Source organism: Pimephales promelas, chromosome 19 (assembly GCF_988280905.1).
Source record: "Pimephales promelas chromosome 19, fPimPro1.hap1.1, whole genome shotgun sequence".
In the NCBI taxonomy this organism is placed as follows: Eukaryota; Metazoa; Chordata; class Actinopteri; order Cypriniformes; family Leuciscidae; genus Pimephales; species Pimephales promelas.
In genome coordinates, this window is record NC_142787.1 from 20,771,059 (window position 1) to 20,783,699 (window position 12,641).

At 35.1% G+C, this 12,641-nt stretch overlaps 1 protein-coding gene and 1 long non-coding RNA gene across 2 annotated transcripts; one reads left to right on the top strand and one right to left on the bottom strand.

Annotated features, from left to right (window-relative positions):
• Positions 1–5,767: 5,767 nt before the first annotated feature.
• gfi1b (growth factor independent 1B transcription repressor) lies at positions 5,768–10,365 on the bottom strand. Its single transcript, XM_089123777.1, has 7 exons — positions 10,212–10,365; positions 9,615–9,730; positions 8,536–8,721; positions 8,157–8,386; positions 7,363–7,500; positions 7,093–7,258; positions 5,768–6,576 (listed from the first exon to the last, which is right to left on the bottom strand). The coding sequence occupies exons 2-7, from the start codon at positions 9,718–9,720 to the stop codon at positions 6,398–6,400; spliced, it is 1,005 nt and encodes a 334-aa protein (XP_088979903.1). The 5' UTR covers positions 9,721–9,730; positions 10,212–10,365; the 3' UTR covers positions 5,768–6,397.
• On the top strand, positions 6,573–7,224 carry LOC148970797 (uncharacterized). Its single transcript, XR_016147750.1, has 3 exons — positions 6,573–6,751; positions 6,845–6,898; positions 7,038–7,224. It is a non-coding gene; the product is annotated as an uncharacterized LOC148970797 (long non-coding RNA).
• Positions 10,366–12,641: the final 2,276 nt, after the last annotated feature.

Here is a 12,641-nt window from a genome sequence, read left to right on the forward strand (position 1 = left end):
ACATACAGTGACTTGAATATACCTCTAAGCATATTTATTTATATCAATTATTTTATATGTTTTGAATATTAATATAAACTATTATTTAATTGTATTCATTATTTTAAATATATTCATATTGTATTATATGGTATATATTCTATATAAATAATCATTTATACATATATAATTATTTTAAATTAATACGATATTTTGTTATGACAAGCCGGGGATGGTTCTGGTTGTAAAATGTCATGTGGTGCGACTCCCCCAAATGTAATATATAAATTTAAAAGTCTTCATAATTGTAAAAATAATAAATCATTATAAAATACAATTATAATAATTATAGTAAATGTATGTATACTTTTATTCATTACATTCATATTTTGAGTCTAGTTCAGGTTTTAAAATATCATGCGGTGCGACTCCCTAAAAGTTATTTTTTTATGAATTAGTAAGTCTTTATATTTGTATAAAATAGTAATAATAATAAATACTTAATAAATTATAATATTTTTTTTTTTAAATAGAGAATTAAGGTTGTACACTCATATCAATATGTGTCCACTATCTTAAAGGGTAATGTTAATAGAAAATATTAACTTTTAATTTGACATTTTTAGAATCATTAAACTTTTCTTGGAAATGGTGCAAAAAAATAATAAAAACATGACACCTACACATTTCTAAAACCTTGGCTCAGGTGTTGTAGACAAGTTAAGATTTTTATAATTAGAAAATCCTATTTGATCCTATTTGAAAATCCACTCCTATTTGTTTATTTTTAGCTTCACTGTCCCCTCAAAATCATATGAGATCATATGACACTCAGCTTTGCACAAGCAAATGCACAAGGACAAACTAACATCAGAACACTTGTGCAATGAAAGCATTCATTTGGTTTCACTATATCTGTAGTTAGGCACATGCATAATCCCCTGAGTGGATTTAAATAATGATTGCCCCTTATCTGGTAGTGTCCCACTCTAATCTGTGTGGTTCGGACCTTGTTGTGTCATCGCTCCGCTCTTGGTGTGACGTGCCAGCTGCCTATCTGCGTCTTCTCCTCATCTCCAAACCCATAAAACACCCTGACAGGCCCTTTATTTGAGATGCGCCTGTAGCACTGTTTAATATGTGGACGGAGGTCTCATAAGACACTAAACCCTTCATGTTCAGTTCTTTGTGCATGACTGCATATGGAAGCACTTGTAAATATACTCTTATGCTCAAACACATGATTTCCATATACTGTAAAAAGAAAGACTTTAAAATAAATATTATTTTTTTTGCATCTGTAGCAAGATGACTCAACCAAACATGTTTTAAAGTAAATATATTTCTCCGCATGATTAATTTGCTGTGTTTGTTTTATGTTTTTTACCTATAGATTCTTTGGAAATTTTTGTAAATAACAAAGATAATGTTTTGCCAAAGCTGTGTTTTTTTTTTTGCCATTTTGTCATGCTCTGCTACACAATCAGTAAATTTGAAAGCTCAAGTTTTTATTTTCTAATGTGATCATTTTCATTTATGATAGTCCTTTCTGTGATAAGGTTTCTGCTTGCGCTCGCACCGTCGACTGCTGCTTTGCCTCAGGGTGAGTGATTTGCATATCTGCTCATTTGTTAAGCAAATCTTTCTCCTTCTATCTTTTTTCTTCATCCCTCCCTGTTTTCTCCCTTTCGCTCTACCACTCTGCTTTTGTAATCTTGAAAGATGTTGTGGCCTTTTGTGAATGTTTCTGTGCATATATATATATATATATATATATATATATATACATATTTATGTGTCTGGAGGAATATGTGTCACATTTTGTGCTGATGCAATGGTTCGGTGTGGATGTGTTGACATTGTTTATACGAGCGGACTGATGTACACTATAGGTCAAATTTCGTTTTTTGCCTGCAGGCTTTAACAGCTTTTGGCACGGACCTATTGAAATTTTTATTTATTTTTTTATGGTGTGGCCAGTCCAAAATATCTTAAGGCACTACTCTTTATTGTTCATGACAATTAATTCTGAATCAACTGTTTCTACAAACACAAAACAGCTGCAAAAGCTGAGTGAATTTAACATATGGTGGGTTTGATTCATTGGAATATAGAAGAATACAAGATTAAAATCAAACTTTATACATGCTTATCTGAATTTGTTGCTCATTATCTCATGATCGATGAGGTTTGTGTGTAAATGCCTGAAATCAGTATTGTAGTGACTGTATTGACAGTATTGACTGATTTTCTCCACTGTAGACTGTTTTAAAACAAACTTTGTCCTGGTAACTGGACATTTTTTTACTGCCTTTTTCATCTATCACATATTTTAGTAATCATAATATAATTTGAAATTGGACATTGTGTTCCTATTAAAACGGTTAACCTTTTAGCTGGCTCAATTTTTTTAGATATGAAGTTGAAATTATTTTGCAAAATATAAATATTGTATAAAATAAGAAAAGTTTAGTTCAGTACATTTGCTTTAACTTTTATAACTTTTTTACACTTCCATTTGTTGACGTTTTTTGAAACTCTGAATTACAGCCATTTAAATTCAGTTCTACACTCGAAAAGGGGGATGACAGTCAACAGGTTAAGAAGTCGGTTGAGTTCTGCGAGTCCCTGGATCTGTCAGAGCGGTTACTGAATCAACATCTGATTGAATCTCTTACTGAACGATCATTAGTGTGCATACGTTAGTCACTTAAAGGTTTTTCATGACAGTGATGTGCAGTTAAAGATAAAGACCTACATAGGCAAGTTTTTTTTTTTATCCTTATGTAACCCCGCCCCTTTTCATGAATCGCTCGTTTTAAAATATTCCCGGTCTAATGACATTTGTTATGACATCCGCTTCAAACAGTACAATGCTCATGATAACTTTTGTCTTTTTGTCAAAAAAAAGAAGAAGATAGTTCACCCAAAAATTAAAATTCTGTCATAATTTACTCACCTTTAAAGATGGCTGTGCTCCTTTCTTTCTCTGGTGATTAAGGTCTATATCTATATATATATCATTCAAAAGTTTAGGCTCAGTGATATTTTGAAGGAAATCAATAGTTTATTCAGCAAGAATACATTAAATGGATCAAAAGTCATCAAGACATTTCTGTAATGTTACAAAAGATTTATTTTCGAAATCTGTTCTTGTGAATAGTAATAATAATTTTTTTTTAAAATCCTGAGCACCAAAACAGCATATTAGAATGATTTCAGATCATGTGATTCTGAAGACTGGAGTAATGATGCTGAAAATTCAGCTTTGCCATCACAGAAATAAATGACATATATATATAAACAAGTTATTTTAAATGGATGATGATGATTATATGAAAATTATGTTTCACAGTATTACTTTTTGTAGGAACTAAACCAGCCTTGGTAAGCATAAGAAACTGTTAATATTATATTATTAGAAACATTATACACTCACCTAAAGGATTATTAGGAACACTTGTTCAATTTCTCATTAATGCAATTATCTAATCAACCAATCAAATGGCAGTTGCTTCAATGCATTTAGGGGTGTGTTCCTGGTCAAGACAATCTCCTGAACTCCAAACTGAATGTCAGAATGGGAAAGAAAGGTGATTTTAAGCAATTTTAAGTGTGGCATGGTTGTTGGTGGCAGACGGGCCAGTCTGAGTATTTCACAATCTACCCAGTTATAACCATTTCTAGGGTGGTGTGAAAAGAGAAAAATATCCAGTATGCGGCAGTCCTGTGGACGAAAATGCCTTGTTGATGCTAGAGGTCAGAGGCGAATGGGCCGACTGAATCAAGCTGATAGAAGAGCAACTTTGACTGAAATAACCACTCTTTACAACCGAGGTATGCAGCAAAGCATTTGTGAAGACACAACACACACAACCTTGATGCGGATGGGCTACAACAGCAGAAGACCCCACTGGGTACCACTCATCTCCACTACAAATAGGAAAAAGAGGCTACAATTTGCAAGAGCTCACCAAAATTGTACAGTTGAAGACTGGAAAAATATTGCCTACTTCCAGCAGGATAATGCACCATGTCACAAAGCTTTAATCATTGGTTTCTTGAACATAACAATGAGTTGACTGTACTAAAATGGCCCCCACAGTCACCAGATCTCAACCCAATAGAGCATCTTTGGGATGCGGTGGAACGGGAGCTTCGTGCCCTGGATGTGCATCCCACAAATCTCCATCAACTGCAAGATGCTAATCCTATCAATATGGGCCAACATATCTAAAGAATGCTTTCAGCACCTTGTTGAATCAATGCCACGTAGAATTAAGGCAGTTCTGAAGGCGAAAGAGGGCCACAGTACAGTATTAGTATGGTGTTCCTAATAATCCTTTAGGTGACATTTTCTACCTATCTGTATCTCTCTGTCTGTCTGTCCCAGTATAACTCAGGCTCTTATACCTCATTTAAAGAATAGGTGTGTCCCAAGTTTTGCTGAAAAGTGTAAGCTACGTGGCGTTATACCAAAACCTGTTTAATTTTCATAATAAGAAATTACTGTTAGCAGACTGTTGCGTAAATGGAAAAGAAACAGTTTTCTGATTTACAAAATCATGCAAAATCAACACGCACACAAAAAAGAGGAAGTGGAACTCAGGTGTGTGCTTGTCCCTTCATTTCCCCTTTTCTCTATTCAAGGCTACACCCCTCTCGTCTTGGTCCTAAAATCCTGTTTGCTCATACATTGTCTGTCATCCAAATATGACACCGATTGGCTCCCTGAGCAATATTGTGATTTGCTATTGGATTTACTGTTTGCTCCAGGATGTGGCTGTAACTGTCCTCAGTCTGACTCAGACCCCGTTGCTGAGGTAATGAAAATAATCATTTGCATAGGCACCACAGATTTGTTTACCAACTGTACTAGAGAGACACTATTTCCACCCTGCTGCGGACACTGATTTCTGTTCCTAATTTTTCAGACAGCCGAGCGCAGATGGGGAACAGGTCAGCAGTGGAAGTGATGAGATTTCTGATCAACTTTCTTCAGCTTTTTTCTCAATAAGTTCCCCTTTCCTAAATGACTGCACATACCTGTCCTGTTTTTCTTTTGTGATCAGGTGATACCCACAGTTGAGCGTTCTGAGGGAACCACCGAGATGTGTAACGTGTGATTTATGTTGCAGTACGGTGGAAGTGGATTGGATTTTCCTAACTGTCTCTTTTGTTTGAGAGGGGAGGTGTGCGTAAAGCTGTGTCGGTATATAGGAATTTGTTTGGCAAAGCAGCTGGAACTACTGATGGGGAGTGACCTCAGAAGAGACGTCAGTAAATCTCTGAGTTTTTGTAGTCTAAATGTTTGCACAACTTAGACTAAGAAGTCTCAGTTGGTCAAAGTTTAATCACAGGAATCATCCCATTCTTAAATATAAACTTCTTTGTTTCGCTGCTTTCCTTCCAAGCTCTGGCCCACAGGGACCGTTCGTTCAGACACACCAAGTTTACAAACCTGCCAGGCAGGAGATTTGCATGTAGAGTTCCAGGTACCTATTTGAATGAAGCTTTATCTCTAGTCACACCAGAGATTTCACACAGCCTCCGGCAGTGTGCAGAACCCATCGGCAGGGCCAACGGAACTGTGTATCCGGATCCTCGACAGGGCGGAGACACAAGAAGACAAACACTGCAAAGCCTTGTTTGCTGACTCTTCTCGTTTTTCACTGTAGCAGGACTGATTTCTTACACATTTACGGTGCGTTCACCCCTCCCCCTTCTCTTCATCTCACAACTAGATTTAAAAACGCACTGTTATGAATTATTGATCGAGCACTTTACATCTGATTTTAAACAAATGTATTTATTTAGTACAATTTTTGTGATAAGAGTTTCTATAAATAACATGACAAAAAAACTAAATCTCACTACTTTTTATACTAAAAGAAAAGAAAATTAAAAAAGACATGTTAGAACTCCTTCATAGTGGCAGTACCTGGCATGTGGATTTCATTTAATAGTGGACATTTAATCATTCGATGGACTTTCCGCTTGTTAGATTACAGTTCTGATGTGTTATTGGTCATTTTGAAATCAATTGAAAGGTCTTAATGAAAATGCTGTCATCATTTACTCGTTCCAAACCTGCATGAGTTTCTCTTTTTACAAAAGAAGAGATTTTAAGGAATGTAGGTTACAAGACGGTCACTGACTTCCTATGGACTGGCTGTCAACTGTCTGTAAAATATCTTCTTTTGTGTTCAACAGGGGAAAGAAACTCATCCAGGTTTGAAACAACATGAGGGTGAGCAAGTGATTTCAGCTTAGGTAATTTTGTTGTGTGCTTTTGTCATTTTTATGATTCTTAAATGTAGAACTATCCCTTTAACATGAGTCTTTTTTTTTGTCAATCAACAGCCATTGGTGGTCTTCATTTCCTCCCCGCTGTCCGCCACGCCATGTGCAACCTCCGTTATTTAAGGCTGTGCTGGCTCTCGTGGTGTCTGCGAAGATCTACCTTCCTCTGGAAGCCTTTGGAACAGATCTCGCAGCCGAACGGCTTGAATCCGGTGTGTTTGCGACTGTGTGTGATGAGGTTGGAGCTCTGGCTGAAGGCCTTGCCACACACCTGACATTTGTGAGGTTTCTCACCTGCAAACAAACAGCACCATTTGTGATGAAATGACATTTGAAAGCCATTTTAATTGGTATAAAACACTGGAAATCTTGCTTTAAAAACAGCTTGAAGCATGGATTTGCGTGCCACCCAGATTTGTTTTTTTGTTTTGTTTTTTAACACAGGAGTGGCTGTGTGCTACACGCAAAGGTAATTTTACGAGAGTCATCGGGAAAGCAGGAAGACCAGCTATGCAAATCAAGACAGCATTTGTTTAATCTCCTTTTCTTGATTTGTCTGTAGCTGTGCCGCTCTTGGAAACACACCCTAGAAAGCAAGCCAACTTCAGCATCTGAAGTGAATATCTCTTCAGCATATTCAGTTTTAATGATTTACATGGAATGAGTGTTTAAATAACATTTCCAAATAATATGGGAAGAGGTTTTGGGAAACTGTTATTGAGGGGGCATTAAACCGCATGTGCTTTTTATCACAGATCTCTTTTCAACCACGACATAACAAACCCGCAGTCACACACTGTTGCGTCTCACCTGTATGGATGTAGGTGTGTTTCTTCATATCGGATTTCTGGTGGAATCTCTTTCCGCAGTACTGGCAGGGGTACGGCCGTGTGTCCGAGTGGATCAGCAGGTGAGTGGACAGCGTTGAGGAGCGTTTGAAGGTCTTTCCACACATCTTGCACTCGAAACTTCTTTCCTTTAAATGCAACAACAACAACAAAAATCATTATTTCATAGCCATTATCCAAATGCCAGCTGATGTCCAATGGGCCTAACTGGATCAGCATGGTTTGTTCTTACCTGAGAGTGGACGTTCATGTGTTGCTCTAAGCTAACTGCGTGGCCAAAGCTTTTTCTGCAGATGCTGCATCCAAAGGGACGTGTGCCACTGTGAGAACGCCTGACGTGAACCTCTAGTCCATGAGGGGTGGAAAACACCTGGAGAAGAGGACAGAAACCACAAATGAAATTGATATATATATACAGTATATATATATATATATATATATATATATAAAATAAAAAAATGTGTGTGTGTGTGTGTATATATATATATATATGTATGTATGTATGTATATATATATATATATATATATATATATTATACATACACACACACACATATATATATATATAATTTTCTTTTTTTATAATATATTATTCACATTATAATTTACATTTTTACAATCTAATTTTAATATTTGTTTATTATTTTTATTTATAAATAAATTAATAAATATCATGTATTTGAAATACAGACAATATTTAAATGTTATCATTGATTCATATATATATATTTTTCATAAACAAAATGTAATTGTTCAAATTTGCCCATAATTTTCATAAACAAAATGTAATTTTGTTTATTTTTATCTAGATATAATAATTTAAAATATAGATATAAAATAATTGTAATACATGGTGTGTGTATTATAATTTATTTAGAAAACATTAAAATAGAAACAACATTTAAAATAAAATGTATTGCAAATTTAAATATTTTTAAATAATTTATTTTTTAAAAGAATCCAAACAAAAAATACTAAAGTTAAAATACACATACATAACAAACAAACAATAAATAATGATCTTACCTTATCACAGGTAATGCAGTGGTAGGTGTTGGACGTAGGTGAGTAGTGTGTGCTGCAGTCCAGTGGCTGTGGAGTCTCCGAGCTCTGCTTCAGATGAGCTCCGTACAGGCTGCTGGCGTGCTGCAGGAGCGATGGAGGGAAGCCCATCTGCCTGAAGTCATATGTAGTGGGAACATGATCCCAGGCATAAGAGCTCTTGTAGTAGGAAGGAAACTCTGCCAACTGAGGCTCTGTTGGAGGTAATGTAAAATCATTAAGATGACGATTGTTATTGTGTCTAATCTGCCCTAGAGATGTCACATGATACTTAACAAAATGTTTTTTTTTATTTTTTTATTTGTGCCTTAGACACGCAGATATAGTGCACAGCCACACTCACCAGATAAGTAAAATGGCCGTCTGGTTGTGACGGACAGCTCAGGTAGAGATGGTACTGGGCAGTCGGGCTCTCGCTCACACTTGATGAAGTCATACGGGTCTCTGTGGGAAGGTCGAGAGAGGGAATCTACCTGGGGCCGGTCTGGGGAATTACGCTCCTTTGGTTCCAAAGGGACCAGTGCTGGGACTAAGAAATCACAATGATCGTAAAATGCACGTGTTACAAGGTTGCAGGTTACAACAACAGCAATAGAAGTGAAATTTCTTAAAATATTAAAACATGATATAGTTTCCATAAAAAGTTTTTAAACACTTGTCACACATAAATATGTCTGAATGTCAGTGGATTACACACACACATATATCATAGATTTGATCTCAGAAGTAACTATACTTTTCAAGGCTTTTTTTGCAATAATGATCACTGGGATGCGGTAAGTAATGCCACTTGGTTTTTATATTTTGTTTTCTAATTCAGTGAGATTATTATGCAAAAGCGTTATTTTTAATAGGCTTCTCACTGAGCTATCCAAATATTATTCATCCAGCCAGACAAATATTTCCCTCAAGCATCTCCTCTGTAAAGGCACTTTAAATAAGAGTATTAGAGATGTGTTTGTGTGTGTACATAAAAAAAAACGACTGACAGATCTGAGATTGTTCCTAACACTACATTTTTCCAAATGAAACCTAAAAAACAGTTATAATCCAACAGTGACAGTACCGCTCTCTTGTTTGAATAGGCCTAGTTTGCATATTGACAGTTTACAAACTTCCATGGAATACATTCTATTGAGCTATACCTCCATAAAGAGCATAAATGAGGCCCAAAATGCTGTCTTAAGCAGCTGTCAATGTTTTGAGACACAGCCCTAGAATCAAATAACAGTCAGCCTGAGGCGGAAGCATCAGCAAACAGCAATCTGACAGGTGCTCAGCACATCCACTCACCACTCACTGAATAATTTATTTCCCCAAATAAGAGAATTAAGCGATTTCTAATTATGAGGACCGAATATAAAACCTACTGAGCATTTCAGTATAAATTCAGTATTTCTGAAATATAATAATGCCATTTACTTGTTTTGGGTGCTGGGTCCGGGACTTTCTGTTCACTTTGCTCCGTGTCGATGGGTCGGTGCACATTGTAGGACTTTTTACTTTTCACCAAAAACGATCGTGGCATTTTTTTTTTTCTGTAAAATGAGATTTGTTTATTGTGATACTTCAATTTTCATATTTATATGATAACATGTCCATAACTATTACAAAACTTATTTTTAAAAAAACTGTAAAAATATCCATCTAAATACAAATGAAAAATATAGCTACCCTGTATGATGATAAAGTTATTTTATAAAAAATTAAAAACAGCAACCTCAAAGCTCTTGTAATAAGATAATTGTCTTTTAAAAGTGTGAAAATATACGGTAGGCTATTCAGTTATTATAAGCTACAATACTGTTGATGTTGATGTTTTGAAAGTTTCAGTCGAACTTTATTCTGGTTTGAGAAAATTGTATAACATGTTATAATAAATATACCAAATTATTGTTGAACACTAAATACGAATTATTTAAATATAAATATGTATATAATAATAATATATCTGAGGTTGAACATTTTTAAATAACTGGTTTTAATTGCGAATGTATTATAAATATGAAAACAGCTTACCTGAAATGGTGGAGATCCAGAAACAAAATATGTTTAAAGTCCTTTGATGGTTTTCGCAAACTTCGTGATGAAAAAGTGGTGGGAAATCCGTTGGGATGTTTAGAAACTTAAGCACTGCATCTCTGTGAGTTGGTTGCGTTGAGTTTTTTTTTTTTTTTTTTTTTCAACTCCCCTCCCTGATTTTCAATCCGATAATTCTGCGGTGGAATCTGACTGAGCTTTCAACCAATTACAGGGAGAGCAGGTGCGACATTTGACTACAAAACGCAAACACATCCTGGTTTAGGCACCATTTGAAATAATGGTAAACTATATTTAAGATATTTTAACAAATATTAGTTATTCCATTTGAAATTGATAGTTAGAATATTTGTTTACATTTATAGGCTGATATATTATTTTATTAGGGGCTATAGCCTTTATTAGACCGCTATATGGAGTGTAAAAAGGTTAATTGGTTAACAGAGCAATGCGTTAAAGGTTCGTGATATTTTGTAAGACATTTTTTTTTTAAATCATCTGCTGCCAATTTAGTAATTTATCATCATTGTTATTGGACATCTGTTGACTTGACTCCTGTAAAACATCTTGCGGGCTTAAACATAAAACCATTAAACCAGCAACAAACTTTGCTTGAACGTACCCCTCAAAAACAACACACCAAACCTGTAATGTTGGTACCTCAGAATGTTTGCTTACTTTTATTTGCACAGTTGTGTTTTGGTTGCAGCTTTAGGCGTTTTATCTTTGATTATTAAAAGCACAACAAGGCTAACATTTCATTGTTTGTTAAACTAAGCGCTGGAACTGGAAGACTATTAAATGTGTATTTATTGAGTGTCTGTAATCCTGGTGCGTTTTTCCTATTTAATAATTTTATTTAAAGATTTACCGGGATCAGTTTTATATTGCCTTGTGCGCGCGCATTAATATATTTCGATTGATGTATTTACACGCCCCCGTGTGGATTTGGTGGTGAACTGCAGCTCATTTTCATGGGACTTCAAAATATAACTTTATTCTTTCTTACGAGCGTGTTGCATTTTTCATTGTCTTTTTTCTTTAACGTGCTTCACCTTGTATAAAATAGTGAACGTTTGCTGAGAGCTCAAACATGCACTAAAGTTACAAATCATCAATCTATTTTGGCTGGCTAGTTAACTTAGAATCGCAAATTCTATTGTCACAAGGATTTCTTTTCTTATTATGATTAAGAGATTAAGAAGGAGTATTTCTGCTGTGAGCGTTGTCTAGCATTGTGGCGCAGCGGGAGCGTGTTGGGCTCATAACCCAGAGGTCAATGGATCGAAACCATTCGCTGCTAGAATTTTTTTTTTGGTAGCGATTTTAATATGACAGTTTGTAATCTCAAGGGTGAAAATAAAGCCAGGGTTATTATAAAAAACTTTTCGTTATTTAAAATAATATAAATTAATACTACTGGCATTATTGAATCACTACAGCAGAGTGGCGCAGCGGAAGCGTGCTGGGCCCATAACCCAGAGGTCGATGGATCGAAACCATCCTCTGCTAGCTTTTGTAATTATTATTGTGTAGTGATTTAAAGATAACAGCTTGCAATAAAATAAAATTTGATTAAATTAAATTAATAAAATTTGAAATAAAATACACGTAAACTGAAATTAGGTATGACAATGTTATTTTATTTCGGCTAGTTGCAACATTTTTCATTTTTATTTCATTTTCATTTAGTTTTACTGAAAAACACACAACATTAAAAATACAAAAAAAAAAAAAACCTACTCCAAAATATTAATAAAATATATAGCCTAGTAATAGTCAGTGATAGCCTATATAACAATGTTGCTAGGAATTACTCAAAAGGGGACATATAAACAGTAAAATGCTTATTAGCCATATTACTTTCAGAGATTAACAAAAAGGACATGCAGGGAAACTATCAACTGAAGATGGAATACCTAGATCTATTTTGAGGGAAGACATCTTTGATAGAGGTCTGTGACCGGTATTAACCACTAGAGGGACCTCTCCACTAAAACACAGTCTCATCCAGAACATTTAAACCATAACTTGCATTAATAGGCCAACTCCGTATAAGTTATTTTTCACTTCCTATATTCATGCTCTTGTGAAAAGCAGAGGCAGAGATGAGTGTACGAAATTAAACATTACTGTAAAATGAGATAACTATGAGTCTAATGAACGGATAAGGCTCAATTTGTAGTTCCCACAAGAACTTCTGTGATCTCTCCCTGTGTGATTACAAAACTCCTTAAAAATTTTTTCATTGGAATATAAATGTGGATGTTTGACAGAATTAATAACAGTCTCAGTCACAAATCACTTCAGTTAAATGGGGAAAATATATGCTACTAATGAAAGTAAATGGTGAGGCTGCTTTATATCTTCTTTTGTGGAAGAAAGTCATCCCTTGGGTTTCCAATAACA